The sequence below is a fragment of the Petaurus breviceps genome, unplaced genomic scaffold (assembly GCF_028583685.1).
Source record: "Petaurus breviceps papuanus isolate PSGF00001 unplaced genomic scaffold, PetGlider_PUasm1.0 76, whole genome shotgun sequence".
Classification (NCBI taxonomy): domain Eukaryota; kingdom Metazoa; phylum Chordata; class Mammalia; order Diprotodontia; family Petauridae; genus Petaurus; species Petaurus breviceps.
Window position 1 is genome coordinate 42064924 of NW_027186473.1, and position 24135 is coordinate 42089058.

The window sequence follows — 24135 nt, forward strand, 5'->3', positions numbered from 1 at the left end:
ATGGTGTCCCGTCAGTATCTAGTGGATTTTTGAGAGGCAGCTATAGTGTAACAGATAAAGTGCTAAGCTCAGAGTAAGCTCAGTTGTGTCTGACTCTTCCTGAGCTCTTTTGGGGGTTTCTTTGGCAAAGACACTGGAGTGGCTTGCTATTTCCTTCTCCAGCTCATTTTAAAGATGAGGAAACTGAGGCAAACAGGGTTAAGTGACTTGTCCAGGGTCAAACAGTAAGTTTCTGGGGTTGGATTTGAACTCAAGTGTTCTTGCCTACCACTCCATCCACGGTGCCTCCTAGCTATGCCAGCGTGAGTAAGACCTGGGTTCAAATTTTACCTATAACATTAGCTGTGTGATCTTGGGCAATTCACTTAACTGTCTAATTTAAGCCTCAGTTTCCTCATCTGTAAAATGGGGGGGAGGGTTCTTAATGGCTGAAAGATCTCTGCGTTTGCATCGGTCTTGTATGTTAAAGTATGCATGGGAGACAAATAACTATATCCTTCAAAACTGCATTACATTCTAACTAAAATGCTTTTTAAAAACTCAACACAACAGAAGCATCAGGATCTGATATTCTCCATACCCTTCAGTTTTGTATGACTAAAGCTTTGTCAAACTTTGTCAGCTTTGCCAAACCATTTGCCAAAGCCCAAAGGTTCTCTTTTCCCTAAGGATATCCTTGGCAAGTAAAATATTACAGAGATGGGAGGGTCGACAGATGGGCCAGAAGGGGCAGTATCTTCTTGATCACCTTGAGGATCCTTTATGTTGGTGATTTCTCAGGCACCGTCTCAGTTTCACCCGCCTCATTCATGACCTTGCCTCCAGGTACTTTTGTGACCCTGCCCCTTACGACTCTCTTTTTCCCATGTCAAGGTTACAGAGAGGTCAGAAATGTTCCGGTAAGATCGACCAATCAGATTCTGCACTTCTCATCATAGCCTTCAATACTAGTGTCAACATTAGGACTCTGAACTCCCTCACATTGCATGGCTTTACTGTCCCACTGGATTTCTCTGCTCCCACTGAGCTACTGATTCCAGTTTTTCACAATGCACTGACTCTCTCAGTCTTCATATTCCAATTCTCTTGACTCATTCTGCTCCTGATTATGTGAAATATTTTTCCCAACGCCCAAGGTTCCAGAAATCTCAGTCTTCCAGTCAATCTCTCAGTCTTTGTCCCTGTCTTTTGGCTTCTGCAGTTCTTATATATAATTGACCTGGTTCTTGATCAAGCTTAATCTCATTTTTTTTTTTAAATCAAGGTAGGGGAACATCATTGAAAATTTTTAATAGTCTGCCAAATATACAGTTATTAGGATTATCTAAATAGCACTTAAATTATAAAATTGGTAGATGATTCTGTAAAATAATGAACACAAGTTACATATCAACAACCCCTGAAGTCCAGTAATGTCCCCAAAGCCCAACAGCATGAATTAAGCTTAATCTCATTTACTAGTTTAATGGTATATGCTGGCCAGAGGCCCCCATAATACATAAAAATATATCAATGATCAAGTCAATGAGTGGTCTTCATTGATATACTGTATGTACACCAAGAAGTGATGCCCCAAATTAGAAATCCTGAGGGAGATCCTCAGCCTTTGAATAGAATTTTTAACTACCATTCCAAGAAAAGCAATTCAGTGAGCTTCTGATATCCTGATAATGGGTAGATCTGCACACATAGAAATAAATGTGATTTAAAATATATACTTCTAGTATCTATGTAACAATATACACATATATAATATATAAATGGTGATGTTTTAAATATTTAAAGCTGCTGGAATTTTCTTGGTGTAGAGAATTTTTTCTGCCAACAAAGGTCCTCACTGATTTGGTTGATAAATCCCAGGAAGCCACCAGAGGCATATTATAGTTAAGCAATATGCCCATGAGAAGCAGGGTTTGAATTAGGTCTTCCTGACTCCAAGCCCAGCATTTCACCTACTTTGATACTGTTGGGAGGAAGACAAAACCAGGGGAAGCAAAACTTCAGAAAGAACTAGAAGGGGGCATTTTCTTTCCTTGTGTGTTGTAAAATTCATTTGATTCCATATAAGTTTTTATTCCTTACTTTATGTTTATTTGATTACTTCTTTTTTTGCTGATGGTTTCAGTTTATAGTAAAAATATTTAATTGAATTTTTAATTGGGTGAACTTGGTGAAGAAACAAAGCAATCTGGAGTGGTGGAAAGAAGACAGAATTTTGAGTCAGAAGACCTTGGTTTTAATTCCAGGTCTGCTGCTAATGTATAGTATTTGACAAAGCACCTAAACTTTCTGGGCCAGTTTCTTTAAAAGGTGGGGATTAGATTAGATTAGATGATGTATAAGTGCTCATCTACCTGAGCCTGACATTTCCCTTTTCTCCTCCATTTGTCCCTTTGACGACCAAAGTGGTCAGGACTGGAAGCAGGTGTAAAACAGGAGAGGGAATCACAGTATCATAGATTTAGAGCTAGAAGGGCACTGGGTGATCAAGTCTAATCCTAACATTTTATGGATAAGAAAATTAAGGTCCTTAGGAGAGGTTTAAGTGACTTGCCCAGGGTCTCATAGTTAATAAGTGTCTGAGGCAAGATTTGAACTCAGGCCTTCCTGACTTTAAGACAAATGCTCTAACTATAGCACCAGCTGGCTGCCTCTAAACAGGGAAAGATTTGTATGGTCTGGTTTGGGAATGAATTTTAGGTCTGGCAACATGCTGTCCCTCCCAAAACTGTCATGTGGAAGAAGGAAAAGATGTGTTCTGCTTGACCTGGGAAAGCAGAACTAGAAACAATAGGTGGAAATTGCAAAGTGGCAGGCTTCAGCTCAAAGGAAAAGCTTAAGATCAAAGCTGTCCAAGAGTGGAACAGGTTGGGGTGGCTAGGTGGCACAGTAAATAGAGAACTGGTCCTGGAGTCAGGAGGACCTGAGTTCAAATCCGACCTCAGACACTTAAAGCTTACTAGCTGTGTGATCTTGGGCAAGTCACTTAACCCCAACTGCCCTGCCTCTCTCCCTCCAAAAAAAAAAAAAAGAGTGGAATAGGTGGCCCCTGGTTGCGGTACATTCCTTGTCACTGGAGAGCTTTCAGAGTTTGGAAGATTTCTTGTGCATGAACTGATTCAATTAGACAACCATTGAGGCACCTCAATGACTATGAATGCCACCCCATGCATACACAGGCATACCCCCATAATGACATTAATTGGTTAACACAAGGAGGTTGGATGCAATCATCTATCTTAATTCTATATGAGTGGACTGGCCTGGTCCTTAGAGCATGTATAGACTTGCCATTCCTGGTGAGTCATAGAGAGAATGTGCAATCCTGCCTACCTGGTTTCATTCCAACACACAGAGAGGTTGGTGAGTCTATTTCCAGTCACAAGCAGTTAAGGAGTGGTACTGTGGTGAAGAGTTCTCTAACTGGCTGAAGAGCCAGAACCTGGGGTACGTACAAAAGGTCGCAGGGGATGATCCCTTGCTCTCTTCCCTGGCGATGCACTGAGGCACCAGGGGGAGAGGAAGGGTAGTGGCTGCCCTTACCTCCCCACTCTACTGCCACATGTCTCTGAGGGCCTTCTGTCTGTTCTGAGGTGAATAAGCATCTGGAAATGAAATACCAAGTTGTGAACTTGTGAGTTTCAAAAGGCCGCAAGAGCCACAAGAAGTCCCTTTGGTGATCAGCATTCATAGTAGAGAGCTCCAGAGGTGGTAACAGCAATAGCTGATCCTGGTAAGGAGCCAGCCCTGAGGAACAGCCCACTTGACCCTGTCCAGCAGCAGACTGACCCATCAGCTGAGATATTGCACCCTGCAAGAGGTCAGTCCTGCTGAATAAGGGAGCAACTCATCCATTGCAATGTGATGCCTTGACATAAACTTTGTGGGGACTCCTCAAGGGGTGGAAAGAATTTGTAAAGACCCCTACCACCCTATGTATTTTCCATATGTGTGTCTATCTTTGTACTTTAGGCTTCAACCTTGATATATCTAACAAGTGGTACCAGTGGGTTGGAGGATTTTTTTTTTGGTCTTTTTGGAGGGGGAAGGCAAGGCAATTGGGGTTAAGTGACTTGCCCAAGTCACACAGCTTGTAAGTGTTAAGTGTTTGAGGCTGGATTTGAACTCAGGTCCTTCTGACTCCAGGGCTGGTGCTCAATTCACTGCACCACCTAGATGCCCCAGGTTGGAGGATTTTTAAAAACAATTTTGCCCTTGCTCTACCTGCTCAGTAAACATCCCTTTGTAAAAACTGCTATCTACTGGTTAATAAATATTGGGGAGAGCATACCATGTGGGAGCTCAGACAGGGTATGCTTAGAATCCTGAAGGAAAAAAAAGTCAGCTCCTCTCTGGGGCCCAACCTGCCAAAGCCAAACCCCATCCAAAGGATGGGGTGGGAGAATGATCACAGAGGGGGTGCTATACTAGGAATTTAGAGTCAGAGTCATGAAAAGTTAGAGATGAATAGTACCTGTGAGATGATCTTGCCCAATTCTCTTACTTCTCAGAGGAGGAGAAAATATAGTTTGTATTTATATAGTTCTGCAAAGTACTTTTATCCACATCATCTCACTTGGTCCTCACAGCAACCCTTAGAGGTAGAAACACAAAGATTCTGTGGTATTACAGATGTTTTCCCCCTTTTTACAGATGAAGAAATTTAGACTCAAAGAGAGTAAGTGATGTGTTCATGGTTGTGCATATGGTGTTGGGACTCAAGAAAGCTTGGAACTTCCACTCCAGGCAAGCCTTCAAGTTGCCCATTTGGTTCTGAAACACAGACAAGGCAAAAATCACAAGATGTGGATCATTGCTTTTGTGGGAAGACCAGTAGAAGACAAGAAGGACCTGGTGAAGCTAGCAAAGTGACTAAATAAAGAGAAAGTGAATGTTGACATTATCAACTTTGGGGAGGAGGAGGCAAACACAGGCCAATGACAGCCTTCGTGAACCCATTAAATGGCTAGGATGGGACCAGCTGGCACCTGGTGACAGCACTCCCTGGACCCGGCCTGGCTGAGGCCCTTATCAGCTCCCCTGTTCTGGCTGGAGAAGGTGGTGCCATGCTGGGGCTGGATCCCAGTGCTGATCCTGAACTGGCCCTGGCCCTTGGTGTATTCATGGAAGAACAGGGACAGAGGCAAGAGGAGGAGGCAGGACAGGAGCCTCTGCTGCTGAAGCTGGGAGCCAAGATGTACATGGTCCCCTGCTGAAGATGACCATCAGTCAGCAAGAGTTTGCTCAGAGTGGGCTCCTGCCTGAAGAAGAGAAGATTGCACACGCCATACAGATGTCCTTGCAGGGAGCTGATTTTGGTCAGGCAGGGTCAGGTGACACTGATGCCCAGCTCAGCCATGGATACCTGCCAAGGAGGAAGGTGCAGGATCCTGAGTTCCTACAGTGTCCTGGACTCCAACAATGAGGCCACACAAAATGCCATGAGGTCACTGCCTCACAAGCTACTAAAGATGGGAGAGAGGAGGACAAGATGTGAGGCCAGAGGGGAAGGAGTGCTTGGCCTCCTCCCTGAAATGGGGCTGAAAAGGGTGTGGAGGGCCTGTCACATAGAGTTCAGGTGATGATGTTGTGTAATAACTACAACTGAAATAAAGTCTGGTGATTTTTTTCCCCTAAAACTCAAAACTTGGGGGCGGTTAAGTGGCACAGTGAATACAGGTCCTGGAGTCAGGAGGACTGAGTTCAAATCCGGCCTCAGACACTTAACACTTACTAGTCCTGTGACTTGGGCAAGTCACTTAACCCCCAATTGCCCTGCCTTCCCTCCTCCAAAAACAAACAAAACCCCTCAAAACTTGGGGCAGCTAGGTGGTGCTATGGGATAAATAGAGCACCCACTGAGTTAGGAGGAAACTGAGTTCAAATCTGGCCTCAAACACTTGACACTTACTAGCTGTGTGGCCCTGGGCAAGTCACTTAACCCCTGATTGCCTCACCAAAAAAAAAATAAAAATAAAATAAAACTACCACTTTGGGTGAGGGGAGGGGGAAGGGTTGTACACCAGGAAGAAGGGGATTTTTAGCTCCCTTGGGCCTCTGTGCTGTGTTCACTGTTGGGGAAAAAAATCTCTTACAAATTATCTCCTAATTTTTACCTCCATGCTAATATGATCAGTCAACATTAAGTGTCTACCATGTGCCATCCAGTATCTCCTTCAAGATATGACTCAGAATGAGCCTCCTCCATTAGCTCCTGAGGATTCAAAAATCACCTCCATGCTGATAACTCTCAGATCAACTCACCCGAACCTAACTTCTCTCTTAATCTGTCTAGGCTCACATCTTGTACTAGACAGCTCATTTAACATCTTGAACTCAACGTGTATAAAACTGAACTCCTCACCCCCCTCTCCAAGTCCCTCTCCTTCCTCCTATCTTTCCTGTGACTGTGGAAGGCACCAGCATCCTCCCAGTCACTCAGACTCACAACCTAGCTGTCATTCTTGACTCTTTGCTCTTCTGATACCAACTTATGGAAGGCCGGTGAGTCATGAGCAAGTGAGGGCTGGTGTTGTGGCGGTATACTCCACATCTAAGATGTTACCTCTGTAACATCTCTACTATGTGTTTCCTCTCCTCTCACAATGCCACCCACCTTAGAGCAGGCAGTCATCACCACCTACCTGGAAGACTGTCCACTGGTTGGTCTCCCTGATTCAAGTTTCTCTCAACTCCAGTCCACCCCTAACTCTGATGACCTCCCTAAAATACAACTCTGACATCACACCCATTTAATAAACACTATTGGCTCTGTTGGCAAAGTCCTTAACCTGGCCCCACTCCTCCCAGTATTTTTTTTTTTTTTTGCTTTTGGGAGGGGGGAGGAAGAGCAATTAGGGTTGTGACTTGCCCAAGGTCACACAGCTAGTAAGTGTTAAGTGTCTGAGGCTGAATTTGAACTCAGGTCCTCCTGACTCCAAGGCCAGAGTTCACTGCACCACCTAGCTGCCCTACCCTTTCAGTCTTCTTACAACTTATTCCCCCTCCCTGCCCGGACACTTTGCGATCCAGTGGCACCAGATTGTATGTTGTTTGTACACAGTTATTTACATGTAGTCTTTCCCATTACTCCTTAAGGGCAGGGACCTTATCCCTAGAGCTTAGTATAGTGCCTTGCATACATTGGGTGCTCAATGTTTGTTGATGACTCGACTTCAGGAATATTTTTTCCTGATTATTTGTGTGTGTGTGTGTGTGTGTGTGCGTGTGAATATTCCATCTGTACTTTTGTGTGTGGGAAGGTGTTTTTGGCAGGGCAGGAAATAGTGGTGATGATCTTTCCCATGTTGCTTTAAAAATGTGGTTTCATGAATATGTCATTTTTCTCTCCAACTAGATTGTAACAACAAAGATGATAGGATCACAGATTTAGAGATGGAGGAGCCCTTAGTGATTATGGAGCACATTTTATGATGGTTGTAAAAAAAAAAATGTGTCCAGGGGTAGTTAGGTGATGCAGTGAATAGAGCACTGTCCCTGGAGTCAGGAGGACCTGAGTTCAAATCTGGCTCCAGACATTTAACACTTACTAGCTGTGTGACCTTGGGCAAGTCAACCCCAACTGCCCTGGACCTTCCCCCCTCAAAAAAAAAAAAAAGACGTGTCCATGGTCACAAAGCTAGTTAATTGCAGAGACTGGATTTAGATACAGTACTTATTGTTCAATCTGGCCTCTCCATTACTCCATCCCTGCCTTTCCCTAAGTCTTGTATTTCTGATGCCCTCCAGAGTACCTATTCTAACATTTTGTACAAAACAGGGGAATCACGCGTGTTTCACAAAGACTTAATTCAAAATGAGTTGCATAATATTAAGCATTCCACTGGAACGGACATGGATCCTTTGCACAAGTACCTATAAAGGAGGAAAAAAGTATGACCAGACAGGATTGTATTTTTTTGTTTGTTTAATACTTGCATTGCTTCTATAGCGCAATTATAGCAATATTTAAAATTCACTTCTCATTACAAATATTTGTCAAGTTTTATTTCAGAAACATTTTTTCCTACTTCCTTATACATGCACCCAGACACACTATAAAAACTCATTCAAAACTCAGTAAGGGCAAACATCATTCATGTAAACATCTTTCATTAGTTTCCCATAGTTTTAAAAATCACAACTCTACAGATGTTGGATAAGGCTTATCAATTTTGTTCAAATGCTGTAAGAGACCAATCGAGAATGTTTGCATGGTACAGTGGGGTGGGGTTCCTGTTTTGCTGTGGTGTCTTCTGCAAATTCACCCCAATCTTCCAACCCTTAAACATACCTCACAATCTACTAAGTGACAGCTAGGTTAAATGAAAAAGTAGAGGAAAAATTATTGAAGTAATTTGTCCAGATATAGAGCCATAACTAGGAATTTTTGTGCTAATGGCAAGCTTCACAAACCATACCCCCAAATCAGTTGTTTTTTTCGGATATACTCAGTTTGGGGGAGGGGGAAGGGCAGAGATCTCAGGACAATGCCCCATAATGGGAAGACAGCTTCCCCTGCCCCAAAATACTAGAACCCTGAAGGTAAATGAGGCCACCACGTCAATGGGTCCCACAATGGAGGGACTCCATTGGGATGTATTGGTTAGTTTTGGGGGAAAGATGCTATCTGTTACCATCCTCTTCTAATTAATTGTTCTTGTTAATTAAGCCAAGCTCAAATTTTGCTGTCCGAGGTCAAAGCCCCTGCCACTCTGCGCTAGTTACGGCTCTATGCTCGGCAGTTTTCTCATATTAGAATCAAAATGATAGTAGCAAAAAATGGAACCACTTAAATCAACATTACAATATGTGCACATACATTAAAAATTAATCATAACAAAATTACTCATTTTATTTTATCTAAGAGGCACCATTAAGAAAACTCAAGTCTTGATCATCCATGGTAACAAAATTTTACTGTCTCATTTTTGAGGGATAGTTGAGAGGTATGTCCTAGAAATGCGACTGGTCTTAATATTAAAATGACTTCAAACAACTGTGAGTGCATAATGTTCCGTACAGAAGGGGCAAGATTCTCCTCCTGTCTGAACAGGTGTCTCTGGTAGTAAGTTAGGAGTTCAGGAAAATGCATTCACTCCAGAACTGAGATTAGGTAATTCGCCACTCTATAAAATGCTGGTTGATGCTCCCTGCTCTTTCTCCAGCCCCTCCTTCTGGAGGGTGAAGATCTGTATGCGGGAGCTATCGACAGAACTTTGGGGATCTCCCCACCCTGAGAATGAGGCTTAACCTGATCTTCACTAAGAGCAACCTAACTGGGTCTGTGCCTGGGTAGTAGGGATGGAGGTTAATAGCAGCTGGAAAATGTATCCCAGGCTTCCAACACCCACTTGTGAATTCCAGTGATGCTGCCCTAAGAAAATGCTGTGGCTCTGACTGAGTTTTAGGACCCTTTAGTGACTGAAGAGTGACTATTATTCCATCAGCCCCTAATTTACTACCCAGAGGCGACTCAGGCACTGGGGAAAATGGAGCCTGTTAGCTTCTTCAATAGCAGATGTAACAACTGAGGAGAAGTAACTGCTACTTAGAATATTTTTCAGGCTCCTAAAATTTATAAAATTGTTCTGTATTCTTTGCTAATGCACTCAGAAGATCCTCACAAAACTTTTGTCTTTTTTTTTTAATAGCACTGGAATAAATCAATTTCTTTTAAATATATTCATTCTACCATGAAAATATCTCATACAAACATCTATTTACATACAAATGCATTAAAATTTGTGGAAAGTGTTCCCCACACCTGTGGCTGTATGGCTTGAATATTTTAATTGCTTTTAATGTGTATCTTTACGCTCGGCAAAATAAAATGTGCATTAAAATTTAATAATTTTCTAAAAACAAAACAAAAAAGCAAAACAGGAGATTCAAATTTATAAGAGGGAAAAAGCAAAAATCTTACTGGGGAGTTTCAAATGGAAATCTTTAAAAAATTGCACACCTTTGATCTGTGGAAGGTAAATATACAATTAATAGATCCTGTGACACCAGTTTTCTGTTGGTTGGTTAGCTGGCTTATTTATTTTTGAATAATTTACTATAGAAAAAAGAAATGCCTTGATTTGAAATCATCCCTACTTTTCAGATTGAATATTGGGTGAATGACTGGCTTTCTAGAAACAGATGTCTACCCTTTCTACCTGAATATTTTCAATATATTCTCCCAGGGGAGTTTTAAACCTTTTCTTGGTCTGGATCATCAGCACAGGAAACACCCAGTGTGCTAACTCCCTCCACCCATGCAGATCAGCAACTCAAGGAGTTGCTTGAGGTTCAAAGAGGTTAAGAGACGTGGTATGGTCATATAGTATGGCCTAGTGGGTAGAGCTATGACCTTAGAATCAGGAAGACTAGGCAAGACTTATCTTCCTGATTGCAAGGCTGTATCTCTATCCACTAGGCCATGCCATCTTTCTTTTAAAAATATTACACACATATATATGTGAAGATACATATTTCTATATATGAAATTTTACTATTACATATTTGACAACCTGAACAATTAAATTAACCTTGGTGGTATTTTCAGGTTGTTAATATTACAAAGATAAGAGTTTTTCTATATTTCAGGCATCTCAGAACACATCTCTGGTCCTGAACTGATTCCTAGAGGGGCTTTTAAAAATTGATTTTCTTCTTAAGTTTCTTAGGTAGACCAGGGTGAGGCAAGTCACAGAGTAAGCAAACAAACATACGAAAAAAAAACCCAAACCAAACCAAAACAAAAATCTCAAGTCTTAGTCTGTTCCTTTCATCTGGGATCTTTCCATGAATAAAGTTCTTCCTCCCCAAATTAGCCAACTCAAATGCCATTCAGGGATAAGTTTCTATGGATTAGTTCTGACTGAATGAATGCTAACCAAAGCTGCTACTTCACCGAGGTTTGAGAAGATGCTGAGAAAAGAGAGAAGCATGCAAAAGACCCATAGTGATAAAAGCTCCTTGAGGCTAGTCCAGAACTAAGCACATACAAGCTCTCAAGCTGTTTTCGTCAACATAAAGACAATGTCCCTTTGGGCCCTCCATCTTTAATCTTGGAAATCCTTGCATTTCCTGATGCTGGGGAAGGAACCTGATCTAGCCTCCTTCCTTTTCCATGTCTTCCATGGCACTCCTCATCTTCCAAGGCTCTTCCCTTTATTATACTTCTGGTACAAACAAAGGTCAAGTTCTTCCCTTGCTCTCCTCTGCACCCCTCACCACATACATGCATGTGTGCCCAGATTCAGTGAGGAGACGAGATAACTAAAGGAAGAATCTAGGCCTAGAACACTCATTCTTTCCTGGGAATGTCTACAACCTCAATTTCTTCACCTACATACAGAAAGCACGAAATACAATCCAGATTTGGGGCAAAAACCTACACTTTTGCAGATGCCTAGTCTCCAAGTCTAATGACTTAAGAGTCCAAGTTCCTTGGATTAGAGAGCCCCAAAAGAATATAAAAATTAGATTGGAAGACAGAGAACCAGGGCTAGGCCTTGTCTGCAGAGTTTTTGCCTCCAAGGAAGACTTAATAAAAACCTAAAAAATCATTGCTTAAAATGTAAGACCCTCCATGATCCATGAACTAGGCAGTTGTAGAAAAGTTGTTTTTTGTCTGTGAGGTCCAGTCTCTAAACTGAAACCCACAGAAGAGACAGGTTGCTAGGGTGGCAGGGTGCTGGGACGGGGAAGGACCAGATCAGACAAAATGAGACAAGAAGCTCCATCTGCTGCAACACTGAAAGAAATGGCAGGGTGAAGAGTCAGTATGCAGAGGAGAATCTTTAGGCAGCCATTCCACATTTGCCAACAATGAGCACCAAATGCCATTAGCAGCAAAAGTCACTGAGAAGTGTCAATGACATAGTCTGGCCAACACAAACGTCAGGAACTCCCTTACGTTCTATATGGCACCATTAAGACTCTGACTCCAAACATCTGTCCATTAGAAACTAGACTCATGTTCTTCCAGAGTACTCTCTGAAGGGGCCTGCTCAGACAGTAAACAGTAATATCAATGAACACATTTGACATAAACTTAGGTGAGGATTAGGGGTATCTTCCTCCCTCTCCCTTCATCCATAAAGGGCCACTAAAAAGTTCCCACAGCTTATCCAAAGCAATAAAATATAACTGACTCACCTGCCTTAAACTAGAAAAACAAGGAATATAAAATAGTATCCAGTAAGTACAGTTTAGAAAGAGAAAAAGGGAAAGAGAGACAAAAGGAAGGAAAGATACAGCAGAGACAAATGAGGAAGCACAGGGAGACTGATGGACAGACACAGAGATGGGACTAAGGGGAGGCCAGTTAGGTAGTCACCTAGGATGTGAACAAGAAGGGACTTTGGAGATATCAGATTTTACAAATGCACCTGCCATAAATGCCACAAAGTCCCACTCTCTACAGCATGTAGGTTTTAATTTTTTTGAAAATCAAGTTGTATGTGTTTCAGTGAAGGAAGTTTTCCTGTCCCTTTGCTGGACAGGAAAAGTCAGGGGGGGACATATAATTTTCAAACCCCACCAAGAGCACCTTGATGCCTTGTCCTAGCTTTGTACATGTAATACACATGTGATATAATACACAAAAGAGAGACAATAAAGAAGAGGGGAAAGGAGAAAGGAGGAGCCAGTGAGCAGGAGAGGCTGTGTATATAGTACAAAGTGCACAGGGAAAGGAGGCAGAAAACCCAAGGTCAAAATCCTGGCTCTGCCACTTGTCCCTGGGACCTTGAGCAAGTCACTTTGTGTCTTGGTCCTCATCTGTAATGAGGTCCCTTCCAAACCTACAAATCTATCTCTCTTAAACTCTCCTGGAAGATAGAGACAGAGGTAGGGAGAGAGAGGTAGAGCGAAGGAGATAGAGCAGGGGAAATGATTGATTTTCAGGCGAGCATCAGTTCACAACAAGTGACTTAGGATATTAGCTTTTGAGTGACGTCACCTATCAGATGTAGAGATGGAAGGGACCTTAGAGAGAACAACTAATTCAACTCCTTTGTTTAATAGATGAGGAAACTGAGGCTCAGGAAAATTAAGTACCTTCTAGAGGTCACACAAATAGTAAATAGCAGGGTCAAGATTTGAATCCGTATCTCCTGACTCAAGTCCCACTCTTTCCACGATACTACACACTTTTCACAGCTCATCACTTACTCTAATCCTGTTCCCTTTAGAGACTCCATTCCGAATGGCTTAACCAGAGTAATCCACCCGGGAAGAAATCATCACTTGCAATAGCAGTGGCCAAGGCAATATCACCCTGAGGAATGCAATCATCAAATCAATAGCTAGAACTACCCACCCTGGCTAGAGTTTCCTCTGCCCTGACCTAGATTGTTCATAATTCTGTGATTCAAATGACTGGGATAACTAAATCCATTTTTCTTTTGCTAACTGCCCAGAAAAAAAAAAGTCACTCACTTTCAAAAACATTCACTTGTATAAAAACCTAAGCACCATGAGGACAACCAGTGTGTAACTCCAAGCAACACTGTCCCCTCTATCACAGTTTATGGAATGGGGTATTTCCCCAGAGTGATGGTCATTCTCACCCTCTTTCTTGGTGTTTGTTGATCAGAAAGATATGCAGTTTACTCAATTCTTCTTCCTGGCTGATCTATGGCAGTGCAGAATAAGATCCACTCACCACTCCCCAATGCATAAGCATCAAATTCACTCTCCTAATAAGTACCAGTTCACGGAATGCCCACCATCTCTTAGCAAAATAGTGAGAACCACCTGGGTCTGACTGAGCTCTGGAATCATGGGGTCTTGTGTTAACAGCCCTAGCTCAGGACGAGCACCTTGGGAAGCATGGCGGCACAGATGGTGGGGAGGGGAGAGGCTGCCTCTGCACAAGCCTTGACAGCAGACCCTCAACAGAACAAGCTCTGTGGCCAGAGGAGAACTGAACCAAAGGCTCGGGGCCTTCAATCAAGTTCAATAATATGTAGTAGAGTATATGGTAATGAGTAATCTAAGATTTGATTTAAAATAGCAAATGTTGATTTCACCTCTTTATTCACCACATATCCCTGCCATTTTCCAATCAACAAATAGCTCCCTCTCTGATACAACTCAGAAATCTTTATCTATCTAAACTAGATGCCTAAGATGACTAGTTGGGTGTCAGTTTCCACCGGTGACACCTTGCAAATTAGAAGCACCGCTGCCCTAGAGACCTATGTCAAATGAAATGCTGGCATGGCCCAAGCAGTCTGAAGCAGATATTGCTGTGCATTAGCTGTGTTTAAGCAGTTGAAAAACAAACCAAAATCCCCCAAACCTATAAATCCATTCAGAGCAATCCAAGTCATAGTATAGACCTAAAGAGCTACCTTACACAGGGGTTTATTTTTTTGTTGTTGTTTCTACAATTTTATTTTTTGAGTATATATGGCTTGCAGAGTGGCTGAAATGCTATTTGCTTTGACTATAATGTATTATTTTGATTCACAACTTGTACAATGCATTGAAACAGGTAAGTAATTCGCAAACACAATGGTAAAGAGCTTTTGCCTTAAGATTCCATTCTGATTCTAGAGATCAATGTTTGTGCCATAATTATTTCATTAAAGAGCAAATCCCTAACCCTTTTTGCATTCCACATGGGGACTCACAGCTGGTTTTTGAACACAGCATTCAATATACTATGCCCCCAAAAAGACCGCTATTTAAATGTCCCATGTTATGTAAATCTAAGTTATACTTGGGCCTGTGAGGGGAGGAGGATTTACAGCCCTATCATGGCCCCAGGCTGTTGCCTCTAGGTATTAATTCCTCCCTCCCCTTTCTTTCTGAATATGCAGATTACAAATCTTCCATAGCCTGATGTAAATAAATCCAATCCATTCCTCTTTCTGTCTTAAAGCAAAGAGCTCTTCATTTTCATGCAAGGATATTAATTCTATAAATTACACTGGCTCCTAGAACCAGTTATTTATATCAGGATGTAACAAGGAAACAATGAGATAGATAGAAAGATAGATAGATAGATAGACATAGAGAGAGAGCGCCATAGAGATCTATACACAGCCACTCACACAAAATCCATTAGAAAGGTTTTTCCCTTGCAGGAGATTTCTAAGAAAGGGGGAAATGACTCAAAAAAAAAAAACAGGCTTCTTCTGTACACTAGGAAAAACATTCTATTGCAAAGATACAGATCAAAGGTTAAAAGGCAAATTATGCTATGTTTAGAGAATATCGAAGTATAATAATCCTCTAACCTCCACGGTGGCGTGTGTGCAAAAGTGTAATCACACCATTGACATTGGCCATAGAAATGGCCAAATGGAAAACCACTAACTAAAAAATAAAAGGACCAAAATACCCCATTTCCCTTTTTTTCAGTCAAATCATTTGGCATCTCTGAATATGGTGCAGACTTAGATTCTAAATACCCAAAGGACATCACGCTGTCTTAGGCAAAATATTAAATAATACCTCCCAATCAGGTGTTGTTGTAACGCTAGCTAATTTTAAACCTAGCATGAGTAATAAGAGTCAAAACTAGTTAGTATGCAAGAAACTCATCGCTAACACAGAGTGAGAGGATATGGTGTAACAGCATGAGCAGTCCCTGGTTATCCAGTTTTCAGTATAAACGTAGTGCATAGATCCAAATTTCTACTCCAGGTCAATAAACCAAAGAGCCGAGTTTGTATTTCATTTCTCCTGGGCAGCCTGGAAGACCTTCAGTTCCATCCGATACCACTCTGGGGCTTCTGGCATGCTCTTTCCAGGAGGGTTGTGATCATATCCATAAGCAACAGTGAGCTCCTCATCTCTCTCCACTGCTTGTTTGGTGCGGATGCATTTGATGGGTCCGAAACGTGGATGTGCAAACCTAAGCACAAAACAAGTCACTGTCACTCATGGTAGCTTTTAGCATCAATAATAAATATTGCCTAAACGTCTAATTGCATTTCAGTCAAGAGTTGAGGATGAAAGACCCTTTCAAATGAACTTCATTGGAAGTATCAAGGGCTGGCACCTCCTGTCAGTGTCTTCACTCCTTCTGAGAGCTTGTCTTGTGCTCAATATACTGTAACGCCAATGCACCAATAGAATACCCATAGCAGCCGCTATGAATATGCATGCATATTTCCAGGGTAGATTCGCAAAATATGATAAACTTGCTTTCTCAAAGGCAAAACCAAAATATTTATTTGGAACATCATTAGGATACCAGGAGGTAAGATTTAACAAGGTACTCATCACTAACCTAGGGAGCACCAACATCCCAAATCTTCTTTCTATCAGACCTCTCCACAAACAAATTCCCCTGGGCAAATTCCTTCCTCTGCCCACTTATGCTTGCTTCTCTCTCTCTTTTCTTTCTGCTCTGCCTAGCTCTCACTCCCTGTTCTCTCTCCTCCTTGGGCAAGCTCCTCGCACACACTGGGCTCCATGTGATCACAGGCTCCATGTAGGAGGCCTACTAATTGGTGGGGAAGATCCTCCTATTTCATTAACATTACATATACACACACGCATACGCACACACACACACACACACACCAATGAATATACACCCAATGAAACTACCTTAAAAATCTATCCTAAATGATGACAGTGCAATGTAGTGCTGGGAAAAGGACAGTGGAACTGGGTTCAAATCCTGGTTCTGCTGCTTATTATTTGTGTGATTTCAGGCAAGCCACTTAACTTCTCTGTGTCCTATGTTTCTCTTCATTTAGAAAATGGGCAGGGTGGCTAAGTGGCTCAGTGAATAGAGCCCCAGCCCTGGAGTCAGGAGGACCTGAGTTCAAATCCGGCCTCAAGACACTTAACACTTACTAGCCGTGTGACCTTGGGCAAGTCACTTAACCCCAATTGCTCTGCCTTCCCCCTTCCAAAAAAAAAAGAAAACAGGGAGTTTTAACTTATATCTCTAGTTGCTTCCAGCTCTAAACCATAATGATATCGCATTTTTTTAGTGATTATGTTTGTTGTTTGGTCATTTTCAGTCATGTCCAACTCTTCATGACCCTTCTTGGGATTTTCTTGGCAGAGATACTGGAGTGGTTTGCCATTTCCTTCTCCAACTCTTTTTACAGAAGAGGAAACTAAGGCAAACAGGGTTAAGTGATTTGTCCAGGGTCATACAGCTAGTAAGTGTCTGAGGTTGGATCTGAACTCAGATCTTCCTGACTCCAGGCCTGGCACTCTAGTCACTGCCCCACCTTGATGCCCATCATAGCTAAACTATGATGATATGTCATCTCTAAGTGGTATAGCTGCATAAAATTTGAGCCCTTGTTGCTGCCACTGAGTTCCACAAAATCTGGCAGGCATTTATTAAGTATTCACCATATTCAAGGCACTATTCTAGGACTGGGGCTACAGATTTAAAAATGGAATAGTCAGGGGTGGCCAGGTGGCTCAGCGAGTAAGAGCACCGGCTCCAGTGTCGAGATGACCTGGGGATCGAATCCGGGCTCAGATACTTAGCATCACACCCAGAAATAACTGGCTGTGTAACCTGGAGCAAGTTACTTAACCCCAATTGCTAAAAAACAAAAAAATTTCCTGTTCTATAACAGAATTGGAAAGTATTTAAGGGGTGGCCAGGTGATTCAGTGAGTAAGAGCACCGGCTCCACTGTCGGGATGACCTGGGGATTGCTTAAAAAAAAAAATGGAATAGTCCCTACCCTCAAGGAGATTACATTCTGCAAGAGGAAAATGACATGTATACAGATAAATATATACAAAACATATACAGAGTAAAAACAGGGGGGGGGAAGGAGGAGGAATTCTCAGTTTCCCTGCTATTAGAGGGAATGTTAAGGAATCTGGGCATCCTGTTGTACCTCTTGTATTCTTTTTTTTTTTTTTTATTAGCAATCGGGGTTAAGTAACTTGCTCAAGGTTACACGGCCAGTTATTTCTGGGTGTGGTGCTAAGTGTCTGAGCCCGGATTTGATCCAGGTCATCCCGACACTGGAGCCAGTGCTCTTACTTGCTGAGCCACCTGGCCGCCCCTACCTCTTGTATTCTTAAAAAGCTCAAGATTCACTGAAGCATCTAATCTTTGTTTGCATAAAAGATCTTAGAAAAGGTAAGTCCCTAAGCTCTTAGACAGCCTGCCTCTCATGTCTTCCTAGTCATTCCTCATGAAGCAGCAGCATTTTTATACTATGATGCTCACCAATCAGAACAGCAATATTGTCTCTATTATTGGGCTTCTTCCCCTTTGCAGGGCAGCTAGGTGGCAGAGTGGATAAGGTGCAAGGCCTGCAGTCAGGAAGACATATCTTTCATTAATTCAAATCTGGCCTCTGACACTTCCTAGCTGTATGACCCTGGGCAAGTCACTTAACCCTGTTTACCTTAGTTTTCTCATTTGGAAAATGAGTTAAAGAAGGATATGGAAAACCACTCCAGTATCTTTGCCAAGAAAACCTCAAATGGGGTCATGAAGAGCTAACTGGACATGACTGAAAACGATTGACTGACAACTGCCCTTTGCAAAGTAGGTTTATTTCCACAAGAAGCTTATGGCATAAATTTTTCCTTTATAATTCCACCTGAGAAACATGGTATGGAAGGGGAACTAAGGATAATTTAGAAAGTCATTTTTTGAGAAAAAGGTCTGATTGATGAGCAGGGAAGTAATGACTTGGTGAGTGCCCAAGAATGGGATACAGGGAAGGGGTGGAATTAGGGCTTTTTTGTAACTTAATGTTATGGAAAGGAGCTTCATCAGGCAACATATCAAAGGTCATCTTCTACCTTAAAGGGAAAGCTTTCTTTGACACAGGCAAAGAAATTCAAGAATCCTTAATTATTATCCCTTAATTTTGCTCTATAAATAAAGTTACCCATTGTTCAAACTATATGAAAAGAATGGAGCTCTGGCTGACATTTTGTTCCAAGAACCAGGTCTATGATTTTTATGTTTCCTTTTTGCTTTGTCATTTCCATACTCATTAACAAAAAACTTCAGGGGGTGGAAAGAGAAAAAGGAGAAAAGAACTCCAAATCATTTATTTCAGGTGCTGGTTATTATTAACCATCCTCTTGGTTTTTTTTTAATACTGTTTTAAGCTTTACAAAGCACTTTCTTAACATGAACCCTTCAGGATAGATAATTAGCATATTAATTAAGCCCATTTTAGAGATAAGGAAACAGAGGCACAGAAACGTCTGGTACTTGCCCAAGTTTCATGATCTTTCCAGCATGCTTCACTGCCTCTTCTTAGGTCTATATCTCTGCACTGAATGATTTTTGGAGTTTGGACCTGTGATTTCATATGTGTGTAAAACTATCAGCATGAATTCCTCTTCCAGTGCAAGATGACACTAATTTCTAAGTTATAGTCTCTGAGAGCTGCCCTTGTAAAGTCAGAGTATTTAAAGGACTTAGAAGCAGCCTCAGAGGTGGAAGAACCCCAATGTCCATCCAGTCTAACCTGTGCCCAAATACTAATCACCTCTATAAGAGCTTCAATAAGTGGCCATTCAGACTTTGCTCAAAGATTTCTAGTTAAGGGAGAGCATGCTACTTCCCACTGCAGCCCATTCCACTTTGGAATTTCTGATGTTAAGAAGTTTTTCTTTCTATCAAAGTGAAGATTTTCACTCCTTAATTTCCACCCACTGTTTCTAGTTCTGTCCCCAGGGGTTGAGCAGAACAAGCTTAATTCTTCTTTCATACAACAATCCCTCAAATATTTTGAAGAGAACTATCATACCTCCCTTATGTCTTCTCGAAGTGAAACATATTTAGTTCCTTTAAGCTCACATGGACCACCTTTGATGCTTTCCTGATTATCAGCATCCTTTCTAAAATATGGCAGCCCAGAACAAAATAATAGCCTGTAGTCTCCCTAGGTCAATGTATAGCAGTACTTCCATTCTTTCCTCCTCTACCTGCCTTGTCCTACCTGCCTATGTCACTATGCCTCTATTTGTACAGCTGAAGACTGTATTAACACACTTGGTTACCAATAACAAACTGCTGACTTGCTCTGAGTTTATAAGCAACTCAAAGTTCCAGTTATTTGTTTCTTTTTTCAGATGACCTATCTAGCCATTGCTTTCCCCTCTTGCTTGTGAAATTGATTTTTTTGAACCTGAATCTGAGATTTCACATTTATTCTGCCTTTATTGACACCATTGACAAAAAATTATAAATAGTACAGGGTCAAAGATAGATCTCTGGACACCGGAGACTTATTCCCAAGCTATTGCATCATAAGGAAAAGATGGGTTTCATATGGGGCAACAATAAATTCATATGTCCTGACTTTTCCTGTGCTATACTCTTCACCAAAACAAGATATCTAATCCAGAGGATTCTGAAATACAACAGTTTGATGTGGAAAAGGATTTGGGACTTAGAGGTCTCTCATAGGAAATTTCAATAACTTCTCGGTAGAATATTATTCAAATTATTGAAATTATTCAAATATCTTTTCTCTCTACTGCCAATTTCCTCCTTTCTCAACAGTACAAGGTCCCCCAAAGCCACCATTTTCTAATCTCTCTGATACACTAAATGTCTTAATCTTATGTCACTATCAAAGTCTGTTTTTCTAGGAAACAAATTTGCAAAAGTAAACAAAGTATGATTAAAGTCAAAACTTTGTGGAAATTTTTGTATAAAGTTTTATGTAAAGTCAAAACTATGGAAAGCAGAGAAAGAAATTAGGGGCTGAGCTGGCAATCTCCCAGCTGGTCTGGACACTTTCTTATTTGTGAATTTCAATGTCAGCTGGAGAGGAGATGTTACCATGACATCAGTGGTAGGAGGCAATGGAGGGATGACCTTCAATGTTTTAAACCTAGCTAGTTTTAGCACTGATTTCACCTGGAGTGAGTGACTCTCAGGTCCAAAGGCATTTTCAGAGTGCTCACAAAATAATCTGATGGCATCTTTATTAATCTGACAAATTTTTATTCACTTCTTTTTTCTACTTTAGTTACAGATAGTTTGGGAGACAATGTGTTGTTGAAGGAAAAACACTGCCCCTGAAATCAGAAGGTCTGGGTATGAGACTGGGTTCTACCACTTTCTAGTGGGGTATCTATGTACTTTCCCCACTTTGGGTCTCAGTTCTTTCATCTGATAAATGAAGCTACACTGGATGACCTCCAAGGCCCTTTTCTGGCTCTAACATTCTGTGAGTCTGTGAAGGTAGAAATAGCAAGTCACAGCTAGTGCAATGACAGAGGCAGAAGTGAACCCAGGTCTGCCTGACTCCAAAGGCAGCCCTGTACCTGCCATACTACCCTGCATCCACTGAAGGATTGGGACACCCAAAGCATACATGGATGTATTCTCATATATTCACATACCTCTTTCCTCTTTAATGAGCGTTCTGTCCTTCTACAGAGAGGATCCAATACATATGTGTACATGTGTGCAGTTTATACAGACACGTTCACCATACACACAAATCACATGCACACTGGATACTCACCAATCACTTTGTGTAAACACAAAACACTATACATCAAATATACATGGAACATATGCACACTATAAACACAGACAACATACTATACACACTTACAATGAACACTGTTTATATTAACATACACCATACCCATATTTGAAGTTACAAAAAGAGCTGCTTCTCTTTGCCAATGATATTCAGCTGGAATAATTTTTAAAATATTTGAAAGAAATATTGATTTGTATAATTAAAAACTTACATGACAGAACCAGATATGTTAAGGAAAACTGAACTAAAATGCCACAGTGTAGAGGCAGTGTGGTACAGAAGAAAATGCTGGGGTTGAAGGCATGAAGACTTGAGTTCAAATTCCTCCTTTGCTGCTTTCTTACCCCCTGTGTGACCCTGGCCAAGTTGTGTAACTGCCACGTGCCTCAGGCAACTCCCTACTTACTTACTAAATCATTGGAGGGCTGTGATTTTCTATCAGTACCAGTGGAGGGAATTCCCAATCTGGGAATGCCCTCCAAGTCCCAAGCCACATGCATGCATTCCCCAAGATTTTGTGTGACCCCTTCTAAGGCATTTCCTCTTTATCCTGAATTACTGAGGCTCTGACCTGTAACTATCCTGTGGTGTAAGTCAGACACTGGTGAAGAGAAAAATGCTAGCATACTTCACACTGCATTCTCTCCACTTCTGTGGGAAAACAAATAAAAAACTCTGTCCTTTCAACAAATCCCAGAACTGGTGGGTCCTGGAGAGAGCCGCCTCAAGCTCACCATCATTAGGTTGCTTGCCTTTGTTTCTGGGCTTTGTGTAGCTGTGGATTTTTGTGTCTCAAGGCTCAAATGAAATATTTATAAAGCACTTTATGAACTTTAAGGCTTTATATAAAATCAAGGTATTGTTACTATTTTTATTAGGGGTGTTAAAATGGACCTCAAAGGAATGGAAACATGTGTGACAGGTCTTGGCTAAGTATAAATACATGGCTAGCTCGCGATCTGCTTTTCTTTCCTGACCTTTTAAAGCCATAGGGTCATAGATACAGAATAGAAGAGACCTCTGGGGTTACCTAGAGATCACTCCATTTTTCAAAAGAACAAACAGAGGGCCAGAGCAGGCACAGGACCTGCCCAGGAGAGTATGGTAAGGAGAAGACAGAGGATCTGAATATGCCTGGTTCCAAGCTCTTCCCATGGAGCTGAAGAGTCAGAGCTAGAAGGGACTGCAAAGGTCATATAGTCCAACCCTTTCACTTTGCAGATGAGGGAAACTGAGGTCTAGAGAAGACTTGCCCAGCAGTCATCGCCCAGGTAGTACGTGGCAGAGCAAAAGATCGAGCCCCAGCCCCCTAACTGCAAAGCTGGCGTTCTTTCCAATGTACCATCTCCACATTTCAGTCATTTTCATTACTTCTCAAAAATAATTGATCGTGCCACCATTTCTGACTAATATCTCAGCTCTTGGGGAACAATAAAGACAGAGGAATAATAATCACCCAATTCCATTTGACCTTTGACTACCACCTTGACATAGAGTACCTCATCCATGTCAGAGATTGGCTTATTGATATTAAAATGGTTGTGAGGTTTGGAGCTGAGAGACCTTAGCATTCTTGTCTACGCGAATCCTCTCCTTAGAGATCAGGATTATGGGATTTTTAAGCTGCAAGAGATCTTAAAAATCTTCTAGTTCAACATCCTGTTCTCTCCAACTGTTAGTAGATGAGGAGAATGAAGTGACTTTTAAATGACTCAGTCAGAGTCACATAGGGATGAGGTAGGACAACCAGGATTCAAACTCAGGGTTTCTGACTCCAAATCAAGTCTTTCCAGGGCCCCAACCTTCGTGACAGAGTTTGTACTCTGCTAGTGAATGACCTGCATGCTTCCCTTTCACCACAAGGTCTCCGCTAGTGAGTGATCTGGGTGCTTCCCTTCCACCACAAGGTCTCTGCTAGTGAATGACCTGGGTGCTTCCCTTTTACCAAAAGGTCTCCCATGTGACAAAGTCAAGAGGGTCAGCATCTCCCAGCACCTCCAGCTTGTACTTACACGTCATAGATGCAGTTTGGAGTAAAGGAGTGATTGGCCTTGTGTCCCAGGGAGGCACAGTACTTGGATGTGTGGTTGTAGGGCTCAGGCACATCGATGACCGTTTCATCATCAAGAGAGAGTGTATTTCCATTACGGTCCCAGTCTCTGTCATCCACCTTTCATAGAAACAATATCATCACCAACACAGAACTATTACTTTTCTTCCAAGAAAGATAAAGAGCTTTGCATGGATTAACTTGTGTCCTTTACAATTTTGTAGTTGAGGAAGTAATGGAGCATCTGTCCCTCCAACCTCTCATTCCCAGGGGACATACAAATAGGGACATAACAAGGCCAGGGCGACCAGCACTTTGCCCCAGGACTTTGAAATTTAGAGGAGAGTCATGTCTTGATATTGTTCTAGTAGGGAGAAAAAAGTGAACTTAAGATTTAGCAAAATTCCTTAAAATAGGAAGCTAGAAGAGAGCAGTGGCCACCTTTCCAGCAGCCACCTCAAGATATCCATGGCCAGGGCTCTGGGGTCTCTATCTCCTCCCCATAGAGCCTTGTGTCCTAAGACGTCTGCGGTCTCTCTCCAAGTTCTCCCATCCTTTCTCAATCACCTGCTTTAGATGTGTCTGCCCAGGTGTTAGAATTCCTAATTATTTTTAA

General features: G+C 41.8%; 1 protein-coding gene and 1 pseudogene across 1 annotated transcript in view; one reads left to right on the forward strand and one right to left on the reverse strand.

Annotated features, from left to right (window-relative positions):
* On the forward strand, nucleotides 1-5497 carry LOC138174656 (26S proteasome non-ATPase regulatory subunit 4 pseudogene; annotated as a pseudogene).
* A 2412-nt stretch (nucleotides 5498-7909) lies between these two features.
* The window catches only part of SETD7 (SET domain containing 7, histone lysine methyltransferase), a 73678-nt gene continuing 57452 nt past the window's right edge, over nucleotides 7910-24135 (reverse strand). The window contains exons 7-8 of the mRNA XM_069105402.1: nucleotides 23482-23639; nucleotides 7910-15862 (exon numbers count right to left, since the gene is read on the reverse strand). Coding sequence (XP_068961503.1) covers nucleotides 15682-15862; nucleotides 23482-23639 — 339 coding nt within the window. The 3' untranslated portion in view covers nucleotides 7910-15681. The remainder of the gene's footprint in view (nucleotides 15863-23481; nucleotides 23640-24135) is intronic.